The sequence below is a fragment of the Phaseolus vulgaris genome, chromosome 2 (genome assembly GCF_051622355.1).
Source record: "Phaseolus vulgaris cultivar YP4 chromosome 2, ASM5162235v1, whole genome shotgun sequence".
Taxonomy (NCBI): domain Eukaryota; kingdom Viridiplantae; phylum Streptophyta; class Magnoliopsida; order Fabales; family Fabaceae; genus Phaseolus; species Phaseolus vulgaris.
Genome location: NC_143499.1, coordinates 38,600,458 through 38,627,875, shown reverse-complemented (window position 1 = coordinate 38,627,875; position 27,418 = coordinate 38,600,458). Strand labels below are relative to the sequence as shown.

Below are 27,418 nucleotides of genomic sequence, written 5' to 3'. Positions count from 1 at the left end.
GATCAATTTTGAATCTCAGAAAAAGCTCATTTCAATCCTTTTTAAATATTAAAGTGTTTTTCCATGCAAAGGGAAAAACAACTTATTAAAGTTTCAAAATAATCAGTTGTTTGTAACTTAGCTGGCAAAGAAGGTTTTGAAACTGTTTTATAATTGACAAGAGCATTCAACCGGTTAAATCGTGGTTTTAACCGATTAAATGCATGTCCTTGTAATAGCTTTTTGAAAATTTGTTTTAACTGACTTGGTTGTTTAGATTTGCTTTAACGTTAGCATTTCAAGTATTATAAATATGTTTTTGATTCAAACGTTTAAAGATTGATGAAACAGTAAAACTTTTGATACTCTGAGTTGAGATTGATTTGAGAAATTACAAAACTGTTTGTGAAAAGGTTTCTACCAAGTTTGTAGCAAGACTGCTTTGGGCTTTGTTGTCTTTCAAAGAACTTATCTATAGGGTGCTGGTGTATTGTGTTTTACCAGGTGTTTTCTAATCCTGTTCAAGTTCTTGTAATTGTTCATATAACATTCTGTATAACTGTGTAAAATCCTGTAAAGTCAGTGGGATTCTGGCTTAAGGTGGTTGTTGTGTGCAAAGAGGGTGAGTAGGCTTGGTGGAATTCAAAGTCACCTATTTGTGTGTGCTGTTTGTGTAATCTGTGATTGGTTGCATAGTGAAAACTCAGTGGTTTGACTGAGGACTGGATGTAGCTCTGTGATTGAGTGAACTAGAATAATCTCTGTGTGTAATTCTCTTTATCTCATCTCTCATTAAACTGTTTGTATTTTGCGCTGTCATAAACAATTGGTTAAATCGCAATTTTAACTGGTTGATTTTCTAAGTTCTTTGTTAAAGCTTCATTCTAAGAAAAGCATTTGTGAAAATAGTTTGAAAACAATTCACCCCCCCCCCCCCCCCCCTCTTGTTGCAACCATCAAACCTAACAATTGGCATCAAGAACAAGGCTCTTGAAAGTTACTCAAGTTTTTTATTTCTGGTTTTTGAAAATGACATAAATACGCGACGAGGTATTGTAAGTGGCAAAGTTGTCTTGCTATCCCGATCCACTGAGACCAGTGGTAGTACCATCGGTAGTACCATTTGTAGTACCAGTGGTAGTGCAATTGTTAGTACCATTGGTAAAACGAGTGGTAGTACCATTAGTAGTACCAGTGGTAGTACCGTCGGTAGCACCATGGGTAGTACCAGTGGTAATACCAGTAGTAGTACAAGTGGTAGTACCAATAATAGTACGAGTGGTAGTACCCTTGGTAGTACAAGTGGTAGTACCAGTGGTACTACCAGTTGTTAGAATATATGGCTTTAAACTAGAGGGGGTGAATGGTTTAAAGAGGGTTTTCACAAACTTTTTAGTCTAGAATGAAATTCCTTTGTCAATACTTGATTCAGAATTCAGTTTGCCAAAAACACAAAGCAATTTAACACAGCACCAGAAAAAACAATCGGTTGTTTCGCAGAAACAATCGGTTGTTTATACCAGTTAAAAAATACAAATTGAAATTAAAGAGTTTAAGGGAGAGAGAGATTGCACACACAGTTTATACTGGTTCACTCTTAAACCAAGAGCTACATCCAGTCTTCCCAGAAACCACTAAGGAATCCACTAAGTAACCAAACCTAGATTACTTACACACACCACCAAAGAAGTGACCTTGATCCCCTCAAGACACACACTTCCTTTGGCTCAGCACATACACCACCAAGAATGTTGATCTTGACAACCTCAAGAGCACACAACACTTCTTGGCCCATCACACCAGAGTTTACACAAAGTACAGAAGGATTACACTTGTTACAAAATTATCTGAAATCAATACAAAATGAAATCCTATTCCACTCTCTCTTGATCAAAGCAATCTTTAACTCTTGAAAGCAAAATCAGTGAAAAACTCAAATATGTTTTTCTATGATTAAATCTCAGTTCTTGTTTGTTACAAAAAGCTGAACAAACTATTTATAGCTTTCAAAGAATGGTAAAAGCATTTAAAACAGGAGCGCATTCAGTTACAAAATCATTTAAAGCTTAGTCAACACTCAAAACAGTTTTCTGTTATGATTTGAAAACAAACAATCGATTGAATGTGCGAATCAATCGGTTGTTTTGGTTTGACAGCAAGTCAACCACCAAAAACAGTTTTCAACCTTTCTCAAAACACCTAAGAGTAAAACAATCGGTTGTTTCGACAAAACAACAGGTTGTTTTTCACTTAGTTTGAAAAACACTTTCAATTCAAAAGGTTTGAAAAAGCTTAAGCTTTGGATTCAATCAAGAGTGGATTTACACAGATAATCTACCCCATATCCTATTCTAAAGCACCTCAGCAACAACAAGCACATCCAGCCTTCCATCAAACTCAAAGGATTTGAATTCTTCAAAGCTTGAACACACTTGATTCAACACCAGTGGTACTACCATTGGTAGTACCATTTGTAGTACCTTGGGTAGTACGATGGGTAGTCCCTTTGGTAGTACCAGTGCTAGTACCAGAGGTATTACCAGTCGTAGTACTAGTGGTACTACCATTTGTAGTACCATTTGTAGTACCTTTGGTAGTACGATGGGTAGTCCCTTTGGTAGTACCATTGGGCGAGACACCTTCAAGCGCAATTCCCATCGAGCACCGGTAGAATCCTTTGCAAACGACATAAATACGTGTCGGGGTATTGTAAGTGGCAGAGTGGCCTTACTGCCACGATCCACTAAGACCAGTTGTAGTACCGGTGGTAGTACCCTTGGTAGTACCATTGGTAGTACCAGTGGTAGTACAAGTGGTTGTGCTAGTGGTAGTACCAATGGTAGTACCATTGGTAGTACCTTTGGAAGTACCATTTGTAGTACGAGTGGTAGTACTAGTGGTAGTACCATTTGTAGTACCTTTGGTAGTACCATGGGTAGCACATTTGGTAGTACCATTGGACGAGACGCCTTCAAGCGCAATTTCCATCGAGCAGCAGGTAGAATCCTTTGCAGACGACTTAAATACGCAACAAGGTATTGTAAATGGCAGAGTGACCTTGCTACCACAATCCACTTAGACCAGTGGTAGGACCACTAGTAGTACCAGTGGTAGTACCATTGGTAGCACCATTGGTTGTACTAGTGGTAGTACCAGTTGCAGTACCATTGGTAGTACCAGTGTTTGTACCAGTGGTAGTACCTGTGGTAGTATCAGTGGTAGTACATTTGTAGTACCAGTTGTAGTACGTGTGGTAGTAACATTAGTATTACTAGTGGTTGTATCATTGGTAGGTAGTATTTTTGGTAGTACCTAAAAATGAAAAAAAAAAGTGATGATTGAGTGTGGTGTTCTAAAAGTGTAAATTATCTATTGATTAATTTCATCTAGCAAATTAACTCGTATAATTGTGGTTATCTTAATATCCAACCAAATTTGTATTCATTTATTAGTTTTTAATCCTACATTGTTTAAGTTTGTTTGGTATAATTGTTCTTATTTTGTTTGTTTCCTTGATTCAAGAAATAGTTTGTTAAGTATTTAATCACTGTATTCAAGTGTCTTGTATGTTTTGCAGTAGAAGCCGAAGAGTACACATACTTTGTGAGGATATTATTTTCTTTTCGTTGTGCTAACAAGTTATTGGTTAGTTTGTCTTGTTTGAAATTTTTGTCTTGTTTGAAATTTTTATAGGTGAGAACGTGGCCACTCTATTTTGTTAACAAGTGTACTCTTGATATTCAAGATATTATTTTTTTTGAAAAAATTTATATAATATTTTTTTAAGCGTAGAATTTGTTAACAAGTGTACTCTGGAATAGTATTTGTTTTTATATTAGGAGACGTAATAGAGGGTTAATCCCATTGTTCGAATCGCCACGTGTTCCTCTTGAAGTGGCACCTATGGAAGCTGAGAAAAGCAAAATGAAATGATAGAAAATAAAAACAGATTCCAATTCCCGTTCCCAACTCCACCGTTCTGTGTGTGTTGCCTCCGGTAACTAACTCTCACTGTTCGAGAAAAATGTCCCGAAACGGCGACGTACAGGAAGAGAACGTGCCCACTCTAAGAAACAGAGCAGACCCTTTCTTGGTAGCGTGCCGCTGCTTCAGCTTCCTCACCTCTCTGGCCGCCATTCTTTGCATCGGCGTCAATGTTCTCTCCGCCGTTCGTTCCTTCAAACACGCATCCGACGTAACACCTCTTCTCTCTCTCCTTTTTCAATCTCCGTTTATCACTTTCCGTTACCTTCTAATACGAGCGTGTTTCAGATTTTCGACGGCATATTCCGGTGTTACACAGTTATCATAGCGGCTTTTGTGGTCCTCGCCGAGACCGAATGGAGTTTCATCCTCAAGTTCTCTAAGGTTCCGTTTAATCATCATTATAGCGGTTATTCGATCAGTTCTTAACACTTTTGTGTTGTTACGCATTGCTTGCTCTGTTGTGATCTAATTGAACGATGATTTTTATTAGGTTTTGGAGTATTGGGCTGCCAGGGGTATGCTGCAGATCTTGTACGTGTTCCTTTCGATTTACTCACATTAATTTACCTTACACGTGCTTATTAAATCCTGTGATCTCATATCATATCATAAAATATGTTAACAGTACTTCCTAGGATTCATAATTTTTTAATACGCCTCTGTTGACCATTTCCTTAATCTTTAGTGCATTTGTTTGATAAGTAATAAAGAAATATGTGAGAAACATAGATAGAAATAAGGAAGACATATGAAAATATGGAAGAAATAGAACGAAACCTAAAGTGTTTGGTTTAGAGAAACCGGTAAGGAATGAAGAAGAGTTAAACGAGTGAAAATACATACTTCATAAATAAGGTGAAGATAATTAGCGAGTTCCATACTTTTCTGTTTAAGTTTTTATTTTCTCATTTTCTTCTACTAAGCACTTCCATTTTTTAGTTTTTACTCTATTTCTCTTTCACCAAAGAGAGGTAAATGATGTTTCGTTAAAGAATAGGAGCACACCTTGTTAAATACCTTTTATACTAAAAAACACGTGTTGAATTACTTTTATATTTTTGGATTGAATGCCTTTTTGTGTAATATTAGATGTTTATCTGTAAAGTTTAAACTGCAATAATGATATTTAATTGCATTTTGTTGGAGGAAGGGAACAGTGTCCATTATGAAATGTTAGTGGTATGTTGTTAACTGGAAACTTGTATTTATAATTTATTAAAATGTTGTGAAAGTAGCTACTTCTTGTATTTACCGTGATTTTTATTTTCTTTGTAATGAAATACTTTGTGGCTTGTTTCTGAATAGTGGTTTTATTTGTGCAGTGTTGCTGTCATGACAAGGGCTTTTCCTGACTATATTGGGGACCAAAAGAACCTTTTTCTTCTTCAGAGCATAGCAAGTTATTTGCTACTTGGCTGTGGCGTTGTTTATGTTATTTCAGTAAGATCATTGAAGAGAAACAATCTATTTAGTTTAGTCATATAATGTGTTTATTACTTCAATTTAGTGCCATGCATAAAAAAGTGTGTTTATAGTTATTGGCAATGCTAGTACAAGATTTTTTTTTCACTTTTACGCAAGTATATTAACTTAAAAATTTGTAAATCTTCTGTCGACTTGGCAAAGTATTGGGTAGTCTGTACACTATTATCAGTGAGGTCATGAGTTAAACATTTCCTTTTCTTACCGTTATTTTTTTTTTCCTAAATACTTTTCATTCTAGGATATCTTAAGCTTGCCTGAAGTGTTCAATTGCCAAGTAGACTTTGTATTTTATTTCAGTTCCCACTCTTCACTATGATTTTCCTCAATGAACCTTGTAATAATAATTCTTTTCTCATTGGAAATGGAAATTGAAAGACAAAGTTGGCATTATTTTTTTGCTTTCATTAGGTTAAATTCTTCTCTTTTCGATGATGACATGCTTTGCATGATTGGGAAAACCTGCATACTAACGTACTATAGAGATGTAAGATAGATAAATATGATCACAATCTGAATAAGCCGTTGGCAATTTAAAATTCCGTTAGACTGTGAACCGTGACTATGTAATTTGAAAATATTGTGTAAAGTAAAATACCTACTGAAAACTTCAAACATATAATTCATGGGAGGTATGCATGTTAGATTGTTATAATCATATTGCAATAGGGATCTCTTTTCCATATCCATGATCATTGGTGAGATTGTATACAAAGATCAATGGCTTTGGCTTGTTTTTCAATCTTACATCTTAACAGAGGTCTTATCTCCGTCTGATCTTATCAAACTTGTTTTTTTCACAAATCTTAATATCACATTTTCTTTTATTTCTCTCCTCAATGAAGGGTATTCTGTGCATTGGTTTTCTTAAACGTGCCCGCCAGAAACAGGAGATTACAAGAGAGCAAGCGGCCAAGGATCTCGAGGTATGCTGCTATTTTCAGATATTATGATCTAATCTGATTCACATCTATTATATGTGGTTATATATTTACAATGGCACACTCTGTCCGTCCTGCACTGGTTGTAATTTTAGCCATTTAAAAAAGTTTTAAATCGACTGATGTTCTCTCACCTTTTAATGAAACATTGATTTTCCGCCTCTTATATGTCCTCAAAGTAATTGTCTCTCTCTATCATCAAAGTAATGCATTTTTAAAAGAATGAGATTATTTCAATAATTATTTTTTAGAAAGTGACATTTATTGTTTTTCTTAATCTATATGAAAAAACCTTAAATTGTAGTGATTGTAAGATGGAGTAATGAAGTTCTGATTTTGACCTGATGCTTGATCTTGATGACATGCTTTGCATGATTGGGAAAACTGACATACTGATGTGCTATACAAATCTAAGATGGATTAATGATATCAAAATCTGAATATGCCGTTGGCATTTTCCGCAAGACTGTGAATGGTGACTATATGATTTGAAAATACTGTGTAAAGTGCAATACCTACTCAAAACTTCAAATATATAATTCATGGGAGGTTTGCATCTTTGCATGTTAGATCATTGTAGTCATGTTGGAATATCCTTTTCATGTCCACGATCATTGATGGAGATTGATACAAAGATCAATGGCTTAGGCTTGTTTTCAATCTTAAGTATTAACCGAGAGGATTTAGACTCTTATTTCTCTCAGGAACCTCTTATCTCCATCTGATCTTATCAAAAGTTTATTCTTTTACCAATAAAACCTGCTGTATTTACTTGCTTTTATTCATACATACAGGAGTTGGAACGGCGCAGGGAAGAACTTGAACAACTACTCCTTTTGGAAAGAGTTTAAAAACATTTTGAAGTTGTGGTGAGCTGATATGAATCGGTAGTGAAGATTAATCTACTGCGAATTAATGAATCTCTAGTTATCAGTATTGCTTACAAAATTGTTTGTTCATTCTTTGTAACCAAATTATGTTCTTAGATATAGGCTATTAAAGGTGGGCTGTTGGCCTATTCTTTGTAAATATATAAAGCAACATTTAAAATTGTCTCAGCTTTTATAGAGACTTGAATCCAATTATAACTCACGATATATAATAAACTCTCTACTTCGTTAGAGCAGTTTCTGTTGTAATAGTTATATTTTGATACTGTGATTGGTTGAAGGTGTTTTTAACATTTATCGTATTGAGTCACTAATTTTACAAATCAGGATTTTGCATTGAACGTTGTCATTGTATCATCCTGATTCTTTTTGGTGTCATGGACCTTCCATTAACTAATTAAGTACGAAACTGTTCTCAAGGTGTGATGAAGCGCTAAAGCGACGCTCTTCCATACATTTGTTTTCCTTCATATACATGAATCTCAAATTTTCTCTAAATATACACTCTAAATTTTATTTATCAAAGACTTATATTAGGACCACGTAAGACCTTTTTGCTTGCTCATAGAGTTTTTTTATTCAACTGATATACACTTACACTTCATATTAAAAATGCTGCAGGTATACTTTCAGTTTCGAATTGGGAATTAGGAGTAAGAGAGGCAACATATTACATATTTGAAATCGTCAACCGATGAGGTTCAAACGCAGAGAGAAATTTCATTAGGATATTCAATTTCAGCATCCTTGTTGAGAGTATCTGCCTTTCGGGAGCATTACTTGGGCCTTTTCTGCTTGTTCTTCTTTGATGCATTCCCGTTTTGAGAAAATTTTGCGAGGCCGTTTCTCAATGCTTCAAGATTTACCCCATTTCTAACCAAAATACTTGTTACTCCAATTTTTGAGATCTGCGATTAACACTACAAATCATGTTACATATATAACAAAATGATAATCCTTGTTCCAACCAAAGAATAGGAAATTCACGCATAATTCTGTATGATCCAACCTTCAAATTAAAGCAACTATTGGTAACAAAATTTAAGAAACTTAGTTAAAATAAAAAAAAATCGACAGACGCAAACTTTATTACCTCTTGGAAGTTATTATTATCATCGTCAAAGAATAGCATGGAATTATAAGGGACCCCAGTCTTCGAATGAATTTTCTGAAAATGATCTGTTTTGTGTGTCCAGCTGTAAAATATTTCCTGAACAATGAGAAAGAAGAAGTAAATTTGGTCAATAAATGAATCTCGTTAAAAACATTTACAATAAAGAGGAAAAGCTTAAGGAGTATATAGGATTTCATCGGCAAAATTCAAGGCAGAACTTTGAATGGCTTTCAGAGAATCACAAGTTTTTGCCACTGCCCCTGCAATATATTACATTTTTTCATGATTCGAATGATCAATTGGCAACCACCAGCCAGTTATTTCGTTGATAACTTTTCTGAAATTTCCAATTCCAAAAAACTAAAAAATCGATATGTTTGGTACAGGGTTAATATCGCTTCAGTTTTGTTCTAGGCTTGGCTTATGTTTCAAAGCATACTTGCTACAAAGGACACACTCAAAAAAAGATGGAGGCTATTGAGGATAATCTCGATGTTGTTTCTGTGCTACTTTTGAGGAAACAGGAACCTCCTATGTTGAGTGCGATTTTGCTCAAGCTTTATTATATGCTATGTGGTAAATAAGCATTTGAACTAAAAATTGCCAATTTGTGCGGCAATAAATTCCTTCCAATGTCCCAACCTCTTGTTACTCATTAGTTCAATCCTTTCTATTGAGGCTCAGTTTGAATAATTTTTCCAATAAACATGAAAAAAAGTAAAACAAACTAAACTTCTCTTATAAATTGAAATTTATCTACCTTAACTTATTTTATTCTTTCTTTCAGAAGTAGTTGCCCTCTGATTTGTTTAAATAAAAACCGAAACAACATTAAACAAAGGCAAAGAAAAACAACACACCTCGGCGACAAACATTGACCTGATGCCAAGTTTGTTAAGATATGTGGTTGCTATGTCAGGAGTTGGTGACTTAGACGCAATTGCAGCAGGAATGTTCTGGTGTTTGAGTGCATGCAAAATGCCTCTAGAATGAGGAAACAAAGAAGGCGCGTCGTGCTTTGAGCGGCACTCACTGGATTTAGAAAAGAACATGGTTTTAGTAGGAGAAAAAAGGAGTAAAAAATGAATGAAAGAACATAGTAATATCTAAAAGATGGAGTAAGAAGATGAACCAGTAGAAAGGCCAAAGAGTGTAATCGAGATCGAAGACGACGAGCCTCGGGAGCAGTTGAAAGACTCCCATTATCTGCACTGCCTCCGCTTTCACCCGCTCCACCTCCTCCATACCTCTGCTTCCTATCTATGGATCATGCCTCAATGGCCCTTAAATATTCTTCCACTCCAACCATATCAACATTTTATTCATTTTTTTTCTTCTTCTTTAAATAAGTTTAAATTATCTCATAAATTTAAGAATTTTGAATTGAGTTCTTATTACATTTTTTTTGTTATTTAAGTGCTGACAGTTATTTCTGTTATTGTATCTCTAACTTAGTAATTAATTTATTAACTTACTTTTTTTTCTAGTCTCATTCAAATCTATTAACTTACTTTTTTTTTCTTTTTCATCTCATTCAACTCGTACTTAATTCCTAAATAAATATTTATAAATTTTTTTTTTATAAAAAAATCAATAAAGATATTCAAGTTTATAAAGTAATTAAAATTTAATTAAATCCTTAATATTCCTACTTTTATGTTTTTAATTCTAATTTTATCACTCAAAAAGTCTTAGAACTTTTTTTTATCACAATTTAGGTGAAATAAGTTATTGTTTTCATGAATAATCAAAATTTATTTTTTACTTTTAATAATTTTTTATTTATTTTTGGCTTACTTATTTATATTTTTTACATTGATAAAATGTTTTATCAATGTCTCTTAATTTTAATAACACAATAATATGATATTTTTAAGAGTTAATTAATCTTTTAAAAGTACAATAATATAAACGTTATTAATTTTATAAGTTATTATGCATCAGTTATAAATAATATTATACATAATTAATATCATTTTATTATATATTTTAAAAATTAGGCTACTTATTGAACTCTTCTAATAATAAGAATATATTGAATAAAATAGATAATAATATAATTAAAAGATAATGAATTAATTATTTTTTAATTCTAACAGCGCCATTTCAGTTTTCTTTTTACCTTTCAAAATGATATCTAAACATAAAAATAAAATTAAAAAGTTAAAAAATTGTTAGGTAAAAAATTAAATTAGAGTTTTCCGGACCCGAGATGGGTGATTCGGATGAGTGATTTGACCCGAATTGTGAGTGGCATGAAACGGAAAGAGATAATAAACAGAGGTTTTATTTCCATTTCCGTTGGAAGAGTTTGCTGGGTTGTCCTTCATCGTTCTCTCTTGATCAAGGTAACACTAACATTAACACTAACATTTCACTTATATTTTGTTTTTGGGTACTCATGTTTCATTTTTTAACCAACCCATTTCTCTGTTTGCACCATAACAGAAAATTCAACCATCATATCTGTAGATGGATTCACAGGGGTCATGAGATTGCCAACAATTAGGGCTACTTGCTTGTTGTTGTTTAGCAACTTGAGGCTTCAGCTTGTTTTAAAGGGCATAAAGGTATACCTTGTTTCTGTACTTATCCTTGAATTTGAGTGGGTACTTTTAAATTAAATGGAGGGTGTTACACCCTTAGGAGCTTATTAGGGTAAATATGATTACTTGTTTGTTTTCATGTAATTTATTGCGAATTCCATTACTGTTTTCTTTTCTATTTTATTCACTTGATTGTTCACTGCTTCCTGATTGTTTATAAGCTATCCACTTCCAGCATGTTACCACATTTATTTTGGCATTTTTTAAAACTTCTTATTGTAATCGTAATCTCAATCTAATACCTATGCTTGTAATTTCTTTACAATTGGATATCCTGAACTGCGTATGTGTTAGTCATTTTTTTTCAGCTTATCTTCATAATCTGCATTTGCGCTTAAAAAAACAAATACAAAATTCTCAGTGTATCTAATTATGTTTTCATAAGATCACTTAGATACAGTGGTGGACTTAGAAATTTCAATACTTGTTGCTAGCATGATTAAAGAACACGATGATAGGCATCATGTTGATCACTGCCAAAACCTCCCAAAACCTTTATTTCAAAAGTGCTTCTGATCATACTTGTGGAATTGTGGTGCATTAGCTCTAATGATATTGACAATCTTACATTAATTTTAAAGATATTATCTTGTCTGATGTACAGCTGCATTCTACCAAACTTTTCTTCCTATTCTTGTCTACTGTAATACACACTCCATCTTTCCTCTAACTTTAATGACATACCAAAGTTTAAACCATGTATTGTCTATCTCATTAACTCTTTTCTCCAGCTCCCATTTAGTTTTTTACTTGTCAAAGTATCAATAATCCAAGGACCAAACCTAGACCACCACTGCCTGAACTTTTGACAACATTACCATCGACACTCCTGGCGATTTTTTCGGTCATGCTTCTGATGGCACTTCTGCCAATGCTTCTGATGCTACAACTTTGAACAATACCTGATCACTTCTTTCTTCTCTGTTTTGCTGTGATGACTTCCTTTGGCCAACCACCCTTTGCCAGTCAACTTATTCAACCAACCTCTCAGCCTTTCTAGCCACCATCATCCTCTTGTTGTGGATTGGTGAAGTTACTGGACCTAACTTTGACATGGCTTGCTAGTGGAATAATCTACGAATATCAATAGTCAAAAGGATGCAACTTGCAGTTTTTGTTTGAAAATCACTACTAATGATATTACTGATGCTAAGAGACACCAACTAGGAGTTAGGGGATCTGTTAATAGTTGTACAAAGTTTAACCCTCATGTGAAAACATTGATCAAGGAAGCAGTTTTGAAGAAAAAAACAGAAGGATGCATATGTGTCTAATATTCAAGAGAACAACAAAGATGAGGATGAGGTAGAATAAATTCACATTCTAAGAGGAAAAGACGTGCAACGTACTCTTCTTCCACTATTGCATAGAAAGGGAAAAAATTTAAAGGTCCCATTGATTTAATGTTTTTCTATAAGTTAGAGGAAACTGTTAAGGTAGGCAAGGTGAAGAGGCAACAAATGGTGCTTGTAAATAAGAGACAAGAGAAAGGACCATACAATTCATAGACTGTTAGTAAAAAAGTGCAAAGATATTCTTAAGTCCCTCTGGCTCCTTAGAAGTCCTGCGATTCTCTACATGCATGTTTTTTTTATATGCAATTGCCTTGTCTATTACAACCTTAAATAGAATTAAAATGTTTGACTGCCAATTACACCCCCCTCAGTTTTATGCCTTAAAACTCATTCTATAGTTTTAAGTGTAACTCTTGTTGATTTGTATTTTAATGGGTGATACATTATATGAAGCTCTGCATATAACATCTTGAGATTTTGAACAAGTGCAGATTAGAAGCCTCGGAGCACTATAACCTCTTAATACATGGCTTGTCGGGTGGGATCTTCAATTCTGAAATGTAGTTTTACGAATACAGAGAATGAAAGCTGCAAAAAATCATGTATAGCCCTTGCAACTTCCAGAATCCACAGTTGTGTCTGTGAGCCAAATATTAACAGGCTGACTCTAAAAGATGGCATGAAGTCTTCACCTTTTGCTCAGAGCTGGTAATTGAAATTATTCTAACAATTTGTACCTTGATCTAAAATTATGGTGATTTTTTATCATATCATTTATTTGTTGTAAGAAAAAAGAATGAAGCCTCTGTTAGAACAGCTGGTTAAATGAAGGATAGCCTAGAAAATACAGGTAGAGAAAGACCAAGAAAACCTTTGAAAGGAATTTAGATTTAAATGGCATCTATGAAAAAGTTGTTTTTTATTAAAATATAATAGTATAGCATCTGATGATTCGTATAAGTGGTAGCTGACCTCTGTGAAAAAGAGCTATGATTATTGCTGTTACCTATAATTTTTATATTATTGTTAGCAACTCTTGTCTTAAAACCTGAAAATAGAGATATCATGCTGCCTTCCCATGAATGCTTTCTTTTTTCTCACCTAACCTTGTGGATATATTTTTCTTACTCCTTTCTTTCCATTAAGATACTTTCTCATTTTGCATTATAGGATGCTAGAAATAAGCACGCCTTTACGTATTAACTGCCTGGACATTTTAGGCGCCTCTGAATCTTTATCCTTGCAAAAATATTAATTGTTTTTCATTACCCTGGTTCAGTTTCCTGGGAAGAAGAGCTGAGTGGAAAATAGCTTTTGCCTTGAACACAGGTGGAGTGTCTGGAAATGGTGACCAACAAAGCTTCAATGAAGCCAGTTCCAATCTTGGTGGTACTCGATTGGGTAGGATACTGAGTGCAGGTGGCAGACAACTTCTAGAAAAGCTGAACTCAACTAGAAAGAACTTACCCTTGAAAATATTCCTACTACTTTTTGGTTTCTACACGGCTAATGCACTAGCTACAATCCTTGGGCAAACTGGTGATTGGGATGTTCTGGTTGCTGGTGTTGTGGTGGCTGCAATTGAGGGAATTGGCATGCTAATATATAGAAAGCCTGCCAATGCAAGGCCGGGGAGGTTGCAGTCTTTTCTAGTGATGGTGAACTTCTGGAAAGCTGGCATATGTTTGGGTCTCTTTGTAGATGCTTTTAAGTTAGGCAGCTAAGAACCACAAGACTTTTCTTTTCAATTTGTTGTTGTATATCAGAAGACTCTGGTAAGTCATAATTTTTTAGTACTTCTCTTCTATTGCTACCTTATAGTTCTTTGCTAATGGTATACATGTAGTTGTAGCATGTGAATAATATATATGACGATTGCTTAGTGAGCTTTTGTCTGTGCACAGTGCACCCTTTTGCATGTGCTGTGTGAAGGATAAACTTTTATTTTCTTAGCACTCGAATTCATTTGCATGTACATCTGTCCTGTTGACTGAGTTGCTGTGTTTAATTGGAAACTAATTTAATGAGTCACTGGAGTTACCTGCACAGAGTGTAGAGCTATTTAAATTATACTAATGATGGGTGGTAAATACAAAGTAATATAGGTAGTGTCGCTCTACTTTTTCTTTTTTAGTGTGTTTGAAGTAGTGCTGGTAAGTTGTATGCAATGTGAAGCAACATAACGAAGTTGTGACCTGATTGAAAAGCAGAAATAATGGAAGGTCGCATGACAAATTGAATTTTGGGGAAAGGTGGGTGATGATTTTGCCAATATTATAATCATCACGTTATATATTGTGCAATTTTTTGTGCGAAAGCATTATGTTAATAAAGGTCTTGCCATCAATTTTAAATGAATAAATAGAAGAATGAATAATCTATGAAGTTTTTAAATGAGCGTGATGTATAAGATTTATATGGTTTAAATATCTTAAGGATCCCTAGTTTTCTTGCAAGGCAGATTATTACTTCACATCACAGTCATGTTTTTATCATGTTACATTCATATTTTTTTAGCTAATATATGCGGAGAAATGGAATTAACTATGGAAGGAAAATGATATCAAACAATTATATTGACTAATAAACAGCTCGTCTGAATTAAAGAATGCTGTCATAAATGGGACATACAAATTCCATCGAGCAAAAGGAACAAGGATGTGTTTTCTTCCCATTAAATCATCTAAAAAATAAATTTGAAATAAAAAATAGATTAAAGCTTTTCTTTCAAAACTTGGGCATGATTATATAGTTTCAAGCAATCTCATTCTTCAGCTGCAGCACTTGCGGCACTCAAATCCACACAAAGATCAAGAATCTGAAACAAAAGACAAAAGTGATGCTAATTAAGACAAGAAAACAAATCCAGAATTTATGACCTTTTCCTTCTTGAATATGATATTTTATTATGCAACATTATATTTGGGGCTTAAATGTTTTCGTGTAAATCATCCTATCAGATTCTCTTAAGGTATAGAAATTTTATGTTATGAGGTAACAAATTAGGTCTAAATTTTGCTCGGAGGTTGGAACTATGGAACAAAGAGCTATACATGCTTTTTAGGTCAAATCTACAAGTGCAGGTACCAATCCATATTCTGGTTAAAATTTAGCTTTATTTTTGAAAATGCAATACCATAAATAAGGAGTAAAAACAAGGAAATCAGTGTTAAATTCCAAGCACAAGCTTTTTTTGTCTAAATGAAAGATACCTTTTTATCAAAAGAAAGTAAAAATTACAAGTGTAGTCAATTAGAGATAGAGATCTATCAATTTCTTGGCATAGTCGTTTTGCTATATCAGTTTTTTTCCATTTCTTGTTCTCAAACTCTGTAATTGTCATAGTATGGGATGAGATATGTAATATGAATTGCATATTAAGTGAAAAGATACAAACCTTTCCAGTGATTTTACTGTACATCCCGACCACGTCTTTAACTGTGGTTTCAAAGTGTGTGGTAGGATCATAGCTCTGCAAGGATTAAACTTCAGATTATTACAATTTTTTTTTAAAATAAAAAAAAAGGAAAGAAATTCCATCTTATATGCTGAAAGAGAAGTGTAATAAGATTTCATACTTATCATGAAGGACACCAGGGAAAACCGTTGGATTCTAATTGTAAATTTACAGAACATGAGATGTTCATTACTTTATTTAAACCAAAATAATATTTGATTCTTCTTTCTTGCAACATGTCCTGACCATATTCATCAGTGATAGACTTTTGGATATTTTACGTTGTTAAATAAAACAAACAACTTTGTAATGAGTTAGTATGACTGTGCTCTAGATAACCCAATCAAGTGCCGTAATGGTTTGGAAATAAGAAACAACTAAAGAAAATAAAATATCCTTGTGAGATTCTATTCAATACTTACAGTAGAGATGAAACAACCATCAGCCTCATGATCATTGCAGGGTTCAAACCTGTCATACATGTCATAGAATATCTCATCTACAGGTCCAAGAAGGTCAATACCAGGCTTCAATTCCACCTCAGGCTGGTCAGTCTCTGCTTCTGTTGTAACAAAAGCAATAAATTTTCCTTTGGGTGCTACATTATGAGCATAAGAGCAGCAGAAGAGATACCTGCAATAACGAGGTACATGAGCAAACATAGCCAATAAAGTAGGAAGAAATAATCTTCACAAGTAAGAACTAATTTGAATTAACTTCTCATCAAGTATGTAAAAGAGAAAAACGAATGAAGGAGGTAAAAGGAATCAAACTTGTACACCCAAACTCTTTCATATAACTTCTAAATAAGCGCCTATAAACTTAACATGACCCTGTCTTCCAATATTAAAAATGTCTAATAGAAGAGTTTCACAAGTAAAACTCTCACGAATTAGGAGCTAATCCAAATTCTTGAAGTACATTCTACTCACTAATTTTAAAATTTCTAAGTCGTAACTAGAAACTGAATGAACCAAATTAATGGATAAAGCATTGTTAGTCAGTATTTTTTCCCATTGGTGTAGGAAACTATATTGTTTTCCTTTGCTTTTATGATTTTTAAAATTGAAATTTGAATTGAATTTTCCATTTCATAACATATTTTGCAGTATAATAAAACAATCTCTGTCAGTTACAAGTACTTTGTGACTACAAAAGTCAACAGCGGTGTATTTATAGTGAGCCAAGTTTGGTTCTACAAGGATTTCATTCCTTTTTTTCTTCAAGAACCTGAATATGACATTTTTAAAGAGGGAATGACACAATTTTTTGTAGGACTTGTGAACCCCTGGAAAAGGCTGTTCCCTAGTGTGTTTTCTTATAGTTTTTGTTTTTTTTTCATGCATATTTAGTGAAATATGAAAGCATCGGAGTTGATAAAAGCAAACCTACATATCTGACTTGCGACCAAGCTGCTTCTGTGGCAGAATGACTTGTGCTGAGTGAGAGTCATGGGTTTCTGGAATAGGATGGCTCATAATACATATTGCACGTGAAACCTTTCCAACCTTGTGAACCTGTTGAATGCATTAAGTAGTGTCAGATGGAGTGGAGGAGATCACACTTTGCTACAATTCATGTTTTCTGACTTCAGACATTCATGTAAACCATGTCCAGTAACTAAATAGAACACTTGAGAAAACTTAGCTCACAGTCGTTGTTATCATAGAAATCTAACCTTATCAGATAGATACGATGGATCACACACAACTTTCTTGCATTTGGCTGTTTCTCCTTCTGAAGTCACACCGATGGCTTTCCCACTTTCGTCAAATTCCACCTGTGTACCACAAGATTAAATGTCAGGAGAAATGTACAACAAGGAACTTGAGAGTACCTTTGCTAATATTGGTTAAGGAGCATTTAGTATACATTCTAGTAGAGGCTTATAGTTACTTAAAAAGTAAGTCTAATTGATTTTTCTCTTTTAATATAATGTTTGTGATTAAATACTTTCTACTTTTGTTTCCTTAACCCATGATAGTACTGAATAGCATTTTGCTCTGTATATCGTGGATTCTTCTATTTATCACGCCTCAGGAGTTAAGCAACACAAAGTAAGGTAATGATCAAGTTACAAAAACTGAAATAGAACAGAATAACTAGTAAGGACAAAATTAACTGTTTTAAAATGACTCCCAAAGAAACTTCAAAGTTAAAATAAATTCTCTCGATACAATTTCTATAGATCAATTGGTTTTCCTGTAACTTACCTTGCATTCTGGTTTGTTCAGCATGTAAGTTCCACCGTACACAGCACTTAGACGTGCAAATGCCTTAAGAAAATCAAAGAAACCAAAGTTTAGTTCCTGAAGTTTACCAAGATTAAAATGGAAACAGATATGGAGAACCTGAGGCAACTCTCCCAGTCCATAGAGTGGATATATGTAAGGTGAACCTCCTTGAAAGCGTGCTAGGGATTCTGCATAAACCTGTAGAGAGAAGACAACATATTACACGCTGATAAAGTTTAAGAAGTGACTCTGTCTGCAAAATATCAATGTAATAAACTTAAAATGCACAAGACAAAATTTCCATGAAGGAGATAAATGGGAAACCTGTGGAATCTCGTGATCTCAATTAGTAATTTCAATCACGTATACAAATCGATCCCATTTCAGGTAATCAGTAATTGACTTTTAGTTCTATAAATACTCGAGCGAAATATATGATAATAGTGTTGGCTCAGTACAAAAGTTTATGGGATAATTTTAATATTAGTACCTTAACTCTCTCTACAAAACCCTTGGCTGGCTCATCCAAGTAGCTGTCATCACGATGAAGTGCCAAGGCATGACCTATAAAGTCAATTGTATCATCTTCCAATCCATATTTCCTACATTTGGAGAAACCATTAAGCATGTAGTAAAGTAGATTTATTCAAGTGTTAAACTAGATTACAATTATATTTTACGCTTAGTGTGATTGAAGCAAGATTTCAAGGCATGAAAAATCAAGTAATATAGAGGAAAATAAAGGAATCAAATACATACGATATCAGCTGCCTTGCTGTAACTTGATTCAAATCTAGTCCTTCGTGAGATTTGGTATCATTCTCTTCATAATCTTGGACATAAATGAAGAACTTCCGAGCACGGCGCTTCTCAAACAGTCCCATTAAAGGTGATTTCAGTGCTTCAACATCTGTTGCAGGGACTTTGTGTATCTAGCATAAATAAATTAAGAAGTTCTGTCGTAAGATTTTTGTCAAAATGCAATAGGTTTGGTGAAACGTGAAGCTTGCAATATAGTAAGAAACATAAAACTTGTGAAGAATACAAAAAGAAAATAAATACGTTGCCTACCTTTCCCTTATTATACACAAAGCTTCCATCTACGGCTTTGAAGTTCAAGTACTTTGTAACATCTGTGTGAATGAGAACACGGACTAAAGCTCCATTGGCCAGCATAAACTACAAAAAAACAGATGAAAAGTTGGTTTTTGTTTCAGAAATAAATGGAAATGATAACTATACAAGAGACCAAATGATGATCCATGAAAAACAAAAATAAAATCCATTTCATGCATGGAAGAGAACTCAAGGTAACTTGCTCTGCTTTTCCACTTTAATTTATGTTAACAAAGAAACCAACAGAAGAATTTGGTCTACATTGCCTAATACTTGCAAGAGCCAAGAAATATAAACACATAATTAGCACATGTGTATTGTCCTACCAAAATTAGAAGGTAGATTTGAAAAAGGGTAGGTAGGGAATCCACAATGTGAAGATACTAACAAAATGCATCAATGTTTCAACTTTCAACTGCAAAATGTGATATATATACTTTTCTAGTTTTATGTTGTTCCACAGGTCAAGAGATATACGAGAGCAGTTAGTTACCTTAGGTATCATATCAACATTGTATTCCCTGCTGGACCCTAACGCCTCTGCTGGCTTATCATCTTCCCTAAATCGCTTCCATAGCTAAACGGCAGAAAATGGTTTTTATTATGAAAAATGAAAAGGAGAGAATTCACATGCTCCTATTGCTAATCTAACAAGTAAGTTACCTGTGTAAGATTGAGAGATGTAGAAGCCCCTCCATAGTAGTCATTTCTATCCATGTGCAACACCTGATTCATAAAGTGGAAGTAACATACTCAAATCACTTATAATTTTCAAATTTGATAATTATTTAACAACTTTCTTAATGCTTCTATATAATGATAATTATTTTCAAAGGGAGACAGAATTGCACTTCACAAAAGCTTTTTATCATGTTCCCAAAGTCTTTATCAACTTTTGCTAGGTCAGGCAAAATAGATGAAATTATGATATTAGCCTATGACTTAACTAATTGACAAAAATTATATTATGTTAACAATTAATTATATGCATAGTTTATTATTCCTATAATATATTATAACGATAAATGTTACTTTTTCAGTAAGTTTAATAAAAGAATTAAAATAAATAATTATGTTTAGATGTAATAAAAATACCAACTTTCACATAAGAAAAAAATATATGTCTGAGATTAGGAGTTCTATCTAAGTTGAATCGAGTTTTTAGTTTAATTTTTTATTTAACTTAAATATATTTAATTGAGTCTGGTCGAGTTTATTCTTTTTATTTAACGATCTAATCCAATCAATGGCTTGAATAATCGGGTTGAGTAATTTAAAAGATGATTATTTATTAAAAAAATAACTCTAACTTTTTTCATGTTTTTTAATATATAAGGTTACAAAATTCTTAATATATATATATATAATAATCATATCATAAGATATAAAACTATTTTTTATAATAAAATTATGGCTTAATTATATTTTAATATTATTTTTTACTCATTTTATTTAATTTATTCTAAATGTTAATAAAAGAGTTCAATTAAATCTCTTAATTTTTTAAATTCTAAAAATGTGACCTCATTTTACTCAATTAACAATTTAATAAACCGATGCTAATGGGTTTTAATTTATGCATAATGTAATTTATAACCAATGAATGATGAAAAATTATAAAATTAATGACATCAATTTGAACATATCAAGATTTACATTGATGAATTAAAAAAAAAAGAGGGATTTGATGGAATCTTGAAAGATATCACACTATTGTAATTTTAAAATATATGAATTTGATTATACCAATTATGAATAGAGAATACAAAGTGAATAAAATAAATAATCAAATTATAAAAAATAATTAAATCTAAAATTATTAGATAGATAGTATTTTTTATTGTATATTTATTAAGTAAATGGGTTGAGTTTGATGGAATTTATTTTGAAATTCATTAAACTCATTACACAATTCAATTCTAATTAAGTGTAATAAATAAAACTCAACACAACTCATAAAAGTGTAATTACTAGAAGATACAAAATATTCACTTGACAATTCAAAATAACAATATATTTAATTATATTTATTTTATTTTTAATTTTTAATTTTAATATATGTTCTTATATTATTAAAGTTGATGGTAAGTGAGTTTTTTTTAGGGTTCTGAAAGTTTTTTTTCTGCTTTCCCAAACATGTTATTAAGGATAGGCAAGGTAATTTTACTAAATAAATAAAATAGATTAAAAAGAAGACAAACATTAACTAAACTTTTATATGGAGTAACTAAACTAATTTCAGATATTGAATTTAGAAATTGAGTTAAAATTTAAATTTTATAAATCCTAACTACCCTCTCCTTTTCTCCCCTAGGCCCTAGCTTCATGTTTGTACTTCAGCACCTGCCACGCTATGAAAAGACAAGACTAAATACATCATTATCTTTTTTAACGTTCATTTCTAATTTTTTCTTTTCCTTATTTCACTTTTGTGGCTTTAGGATCTCATCTATAAGAATAAATGCATTGCCACTACCATGATTTTTAAAGTAATATATTTTAATCTTATTCATTTATAGTCTTCAAAAAAACAGTAAAATTTAGTAATAAAAGAAGTAAAACAATGAAATTCAGATAAATGTTATAAATCATGTTTTCCAAAATAAAAATAAAAAGTATTATGTAAATGATACAGAATTCATTTTAATAAATACTACATAAATAACTTGGTCAAATTTAACCATGTAATTATTAGTTACAAAGATCAATGGTGGTCTCGCCAAACTCTATCACAAAACAAATTCTCATCTGAGAAAAGTCCTTTTTCTTTTATACTTTTTATGTTTTATTTACATAAACTGGATCATCTCATATTTGATATGCAGTTATTGCAATTTTGATTAGCTTGATTTTTTTTATAAATAAGTTGACCTATTTTATTGTTTCTTGAAAGAATTTTTCAAAAATCATTTATAAGTGATTGCATTTCAAGCAATTTTGTTCTTCCAAAAATTGGAAAAAAAAAATCTGAAAGAAATGAATTGAGAGAATGATTCATGATTCATGTAGCACCACTGTTTTAGAAAGAAAGATTAAAATAAGAAGGAGAGAAAAAAGTAGAAGGAGATAGAAAAAGAATGAGTAATTTACCTTGAGGCCATCAACTGAGAGAAGACCACTGAGGATGCATTCCTTGAGACCTGTGCCCAGCACAATTACATCGTACTCTTCATCCATCGTAGGTTGATTGATTGATTGAGTTTCGGAGAAATTGAAAAGAAAAGTGAAATGCAGACAGAACAAGAACAGGGAAAGAAAACGAGGTTTTGAATTTGGTTAGGAAGGAGATGAGAGAGAGGAACAAGGGATTTGCATATTAAGTGTTCAGGTTTTTGTGTGTGTGAAAGAGATTTGAAGCAGAACACGTCTTTAGCACAAGTAACGAGACTAACGCTCCCCAAAATAACTCTTCTCATAATGCATACACGTGTTTTCTGTTATGAAACCATTTGTTTCTATTATAGGTCAACTTTCAGTTCAGATGCTGAGGGACAATATTCTCGTATAATGCAAACTCCAATACATTAATTTACTGCATATTTCATTTGGCTTATGTTAGGAAATGCTTGCTTAAAATTATTTTTCGTCAATCAAAATTATTTTTTATCGTTGTAATTTTTTAACATTTTTATACATTCATGCAAGACAACACGTTAATTCTAATGTTAAGCAATTTTCAATATACTTAAAAGATGTAGCATGGTTTGTGGGTGGTATTGAGTAAAATTGATAAAAGAATTTTTTGAGGAGTCATCCAAAGGTAATTTTATGTATAAGATTTGAAGACAAAAGGAAGTGTTTTATATAAAATAGAATATTGAGATTTTTTTTGAACTATTTTTTTTAAGAAATGAGCCAAAAGGCATAAGAAGTGTCTAATTTTTTGTCTTTTTATAAAAGATAACAAAAAATTGATTATTTATATTAATGTGTTGTATATTAAATATAAATAGACAATCATTTTCACCTTTCCTTACTTCTTTAAACAATAAAAAACAATATATATATATATATATGTTTTTTCTATTATTACATTAATTATCCCCTCTTATCACTATTGCATTTATCTATGTTACATATTTGGGAAGCAATTCATAAAAGTTCTCGAAAGTTGCTTGTGAAAGTTATGTTACACAAGAGTGATTGAAAAGTCACTTGGACATGGTTTTTTTTGGTGGTTCCGTAGAAAATTCCAAAAACAATCGTCTAAATCTTAGATAAGTTAGAAAACACAGTAAGTGTGCCCAAATCACATTACTCGATTTTTAGACTTGAAAATTTATAAATAAGAATTTTTTTTAACCATTTTATTTGTTTCTAGAGAAAAAAGTACATTTGTACCAAAGATTCATGTTAATGCAATTGTTTTTATTATCAAACACTTTTTCTTCTACTGTTCTCCTATTGTTCTTAACATGTCATAAGTGAATAGTGGTTAGAGAAAAACAATTAGGGCATAGTGAAAGTTATTTTTTTTTTTTAAAAGCACTAAATGTTATATTGTAACCATGTAAATAAGACTTAATAGGCACATTAGAACTACAACGTAAGATTATATATTTGTAATACAAATACTCTTTGTAACATAGCTCAAAGCATGTGTGTTTTTTCAACTTTCTTTCATCTTTTGTCTTCATTTTCACGTTATCATTTTTTCTCTAGATTGCTTTCTTTTAGGTTAACATTTTATTGTCTTTGATATTAATAATATGAACTATATCTCTACTTATTTATTAACAAATCAATTTATAATATTAATAATAAAACAAGTGTGATATGTATTGATTATGAGATATATATACTACACTAGATATTGTACATTGTAATGTACTATTTCTTTGAATACTATGATTAACAATATTATTAAAATGATTTGGACAATCTTATGTTTTATCAATAAACTAAACTAATATTACAATATTCACAAAAAAATTAGTCTAACTCAATGATTAACAATTAAAAGTTTCGTCTAACATCTTTCATTTAACAAATTCAAGAGTTTAGAACTAAATCTTCGTCCGGTGAAGTCGAGGAACATATGAACATGGAGTCTTCATCTAATAAACACTGAAGAACGAATGAATAATGTTTGATTATTCTCTTTTTACTAGAAAAATTAAAAATTCTCTCACTGTTTTACTTGTTTATGTAGACGATATTATTCTTGCAAGAGATTCATTACAAGAAATTGAAAGAATTAAATATTTCCTAAATGATTCTTTTAAGATATAAGATCTTGGTGAACTAAAATACTTCTTGGGTCTTGAAGTCGTCAGATCTAAGAAAGGAATTCATTTATGTCAAAGGAAATATGCTCTTGACATTTTGGAAGAAATTGGAATGCTAGGAAGTAAACCTTGTTTTACTCCTCTTATGTCTAACACCAAATTTTTATTTGAAACTGTAGATAAAATTCAAAATCCCAATCCCTATAGAAGACTCATTAGCAAACTCCTATATCTCACCAACACTAGACTTTATATAACCTTTGTTGTCCAACTCCTTAGCCAATTTGTTCAAGAACCAACAGTTCGTCATCAACCAGTTGTGCAACATATTCTACACTACATCAAAGCTAATCATGCACATGGACTATTTTTTAACAATAAATATGAAGTTCACATTAAGACTGTCAGTTACTCAGATTGGACATTTTGTCCTAACACAAGATATTCTACCACTGACTATTGCATTTTCCTAGCTACTCTCTTATTTCCTGGAAAACAACACAACAACTACTGCTTGTGAACTACAATGAATCAACTATATACTTCGTGACCTTCATGTTACTCTCTATTTTGATAATCAATCGACTCACCACATAGCTCATAATCCTAGCTTCCATGAAAGAACGGAACACATTGACATTGACGGTCATTTGATTCGCGAGAAAATATAGATTACACACACAACAAGCTTGGAGTATTAGAATAAAATGATATTATTATTTTATTTGGAGTTTGAACTCAAGACCAACTACAAAGTATCAACCTAGCCACTAGGACAAATTATCATTTCTTGAAATATAGCAATTGTAATTTTATTTTATTTACTTACAAACGAGTCAAGACCTATAACTAAATTTGTATTTATACACTTTTGAAAATCAGAATGAGGGATGAATATTTTGGCAATTTTAAGAGAGAATATTTCTCTGCTAGGGTTTTTCCCTGCATCTTGCGATCTTATCAAGAATCCACCAATTCTTGTGGCGATCATCCTTAGGCTTATCAAACTTTGTTTGTGGCGCCTTCCTCAATCTAGGTTTTTCGTAGTTACTATATTTAGTTGATTACGTTTCGTAACCCTAAATTCCTATTTTCGTTGCCAGTTCTATTTGGATTCATATCAAGCTAGGTATGATCAATATACATCATCCAACTTGAGAGGAGGATATTGAGAAAGTAATGTACGTACACATATACAGTTATATATACAGTTTGTTATTTTAATTTTAAGTTTTTGTATAACGCTATAAAAAAGGAAACAAATCTTTGTAAGTGTGATATACACTAATAACAGAAATAAAAACAAAATTTCTTTTTAACTTTGTTGGTTGCTATTCCTTCTTCTTCTCCAATTGTTGTAAGTTACATTACAGGGAGCAATGAGGTTTCCTTTCTTCTTCTTCTTTTCGAAACACACACATTGAAAGCTCAAACCTTTGTTTAAATTTTTCTTATGCACATGCTTTTACCCTTTTCTCCTTATGTCATTTTACTACTTTTCCCTTAAATATTTTCTATCTTTTCTCTATAACCTCTGTTAACCATCTCTCTGGGAGTGTGATTGTATTCCAATTTGCTTCTTCATGTGGGTTCACTAACTGTTTGCCAGCTCCATGCATCGTAGCATTTCCCGACAACCTTCCAAAATGCTCGCACTGAAATGTTGTTTAGACTATGGCTTGCTTGTTGACTAAAACATTACAGCAGCTGTGGGATTCTTCTTTTATATTCCTGCACACAGAACCTAAGTCTGGCTCAGTAGACATAAACATATGTAGAAAAAAGATGTTTGTGTAACACATATATAGGATTGTGGATCAAAACAAATCCTAGTTTCTTTCCATAAGAGACAACGTTTTAATTAATATAAACCTAATAGTATTATATATTCATAGTATAAATATTTTTTTTTTAAACTTTTGTAATAAGTTTTCATTCATTTGTTATTCAAGTCTTATGTTCTGTAAAAAAAATTCTCTAAGTTCTTGTAAAAAAATACTTTTATATTTGAATTGTTAACTTAAAATAACATATTTTTGGCAATATATATTAATCAATTTTTATTGTGACATCTTTTCTATTTTTGATTTCTTTATGTCTTTTCCATCTTTTATATCATTCAGTTGAATTTGTAAAAAACAATCCATTCATCCTAATATATGATTGGGTGTGAATTGCCACTATACACCCACTCTTGTTTTAAATTGATTTGTTGCTAAGTTTATTATTGGTTACTTTTTTTTAATTTTCTAATTCTCTTCGAGATAAAATTTAATTATAATTGACCAACTCATTTACATCATCTTTCTAATAAGAATCTAGTAGAGAGAAAATGCATATAAATTGTTATGAAGTTCTCATCTGCTATATTTCATGATGGCCAATGATGGCCTGAATAAGAAAATGATAAAAAAATGGTAAGAAGAAGAGATGTTTCTTATTCTCTTATGTGTATATTACAACACATCACTTCATGTATAGGAAATATATAGGGAGTTTCTCCCCCCAAATTACAATCTAATTAGGTAAGATACTAATCATGAGATTCTATAATTATTAAATTAATTGCATATAATTGGGTACAATATCGTCAAATATTGCATACAATAATTGCATATAATTTGATAATTATTATTTCCTTAATACTCCACTCCCCTCAAGTTGGTAGGTGAAGATCAATAACCTCCAACTTGTGTCGTAGCGTCAAAAATCCTTCCTTGCCCAGTGCCTTCGTAAAAATATCTGCGAGCTGATACTGTGTCGGTACATATGAAGGACTGATTATCCCAGTTTGTAATTTTTCTCGCACAATGTGGCAGTCTATCTCAATGTGTTTTGTGCGTTCATGAAATACTGGGTTTGCTGCTATATGTAATGCCGCTTGATTGTCACAGAAAAGTTGAGCTGGCAAGTTACATGGCACCTTTAAATCCTGCAACAGATATCGCAACCAAACTATCTCTAAACAACTATTGGCCATTGCGCGGTATTCTGCTTCCATCTTGATACGTTTGTCTGTTTTTTGGACTTCCATGAGATAATAGAGGAACCAAGAAAAATGCAATATCCAGATACTGATCTCCGAGTTG

General features: G+C 32.2%; 4 protein-coding genes across 5 annotated transcripts; 2 read left to right on the top strand and 2 right to left on the bottom strand.

Annotated features, from left to right (window-relative positions):
* The first annotated feature begins 3,813 nt into the window (after positions 1–3,813).
* On the top strand, positions 3,814–7,528 carry LOC137811887 (vacuole protein). Its single transcript, XM_068613749.1, has 6 exons — positions 3,814–4,174; positions 4,252–4,347; positions 4,457–4,497; positions 5,289–5,406; positions 6,294–6,374; positions 7,184–7,528. Exons 1-6 carry the CDS (start codon positions 4,004–4,006, stop codon positions 7,238–7,240), a joined length of 564 nt encoding a protein of 187 aa, XP_068469850.1. The 5' UTR covers positions 3,814–4,003; the 3' UTR covers positions 7,241–7,528.
* A 301-nt stretch (positions 7,529–7,829) lies between these two features.
* On the bottom strand, positions 7,830–9,710 carry LOC137811888 (uncharacterized). The gene is made up of 4 exons (XM_068613750.2): positions 9,526–9,710; positions 9,254–9,425; positions 8,373–8,489; positions 7,830–8,187 (listed from the first exon to the last, which is right to left on the bottom strand). The coding sequence occupies exons 1-4, from the start codon at positions 9,636–9,638 to the stop codon at positions 8,056–8,058; spliced, it is 534 nt and encodes a 177-aa protein (XP_068469851.2). The 5' UTR covers positions 9,639–9,710; the 3' UTR covers positions 7,830–8,055.
* Positions 9,711–10,616: 906 nt separating this feature from the next.
* On the top strand, positions 10,617–14,176 carry NPQ7 (antigen receptor-like protein (DUF565)). The gene is made up of 4 exons (XM_068613748.2): positions 10,617–10,741; positions 10,842–10,963; positions 12,786–13,002; positions 13,574–14,176. Exons 3-4 carry the CDS (start codon positions 12,821–12,823, stop codon positions 14,016–14,018), a joined length of 627 nt encoding a protein of 208 aa, XP_068469849.1. The 5' UTR covers positions 10,617–10,741; positions 10,842–10,963; positions 12,786–12,820; the 3' UTR covers positions 14,019–14,176.
* Positions 14,177–14,839: 663 nt separating this feature from the next.
* LOC137809748 (guanosine nucleotide diphosphate dissociation inhibitor At5g09550) lies at positions 14,840–22,477 on the bottom strand. Of its 2 annotated transcripts, XM_068610833.2 has the most exons (13): positions 22,192–22,477; positions 19,765–19,827; positions 19,595–19,678; positions 19,057–19,164; positions 18,745–18,917; positions 18,476–18,587; positions 18,103–18,183; positions 17,965–18,027; positions 17,430–17,531; positions 17,144–17,268; positions 16,174–16,384; positions 15,692–15,766; positions 14,840–15,112 (listed from the first exon to the last, which is right to left on the bottom strand). In XM_068610833.2, exons 1-13 carry the CDS (start codon positions 22,276–22,278, stop codon positions 15,059–15,061), a joined length of 1,338 nt encoding a protein of 445 aa, XP_068466934.1. In that variant the 5' UTR covers positions 22,279–22,477; the 3' UTR covers positions 14,840–15,058. The 2 variants fall into 2 exon arrangements, with proteins under 2 accessions (XP_068466934.1, XP_090155551.1); XM_090299425.1 differs by having other exon boundaries at positions 17,965–18,183; positions 22,192–22,418.
* Positions 22,478–27,418: the final 4,941 nt, after the last annotated feature.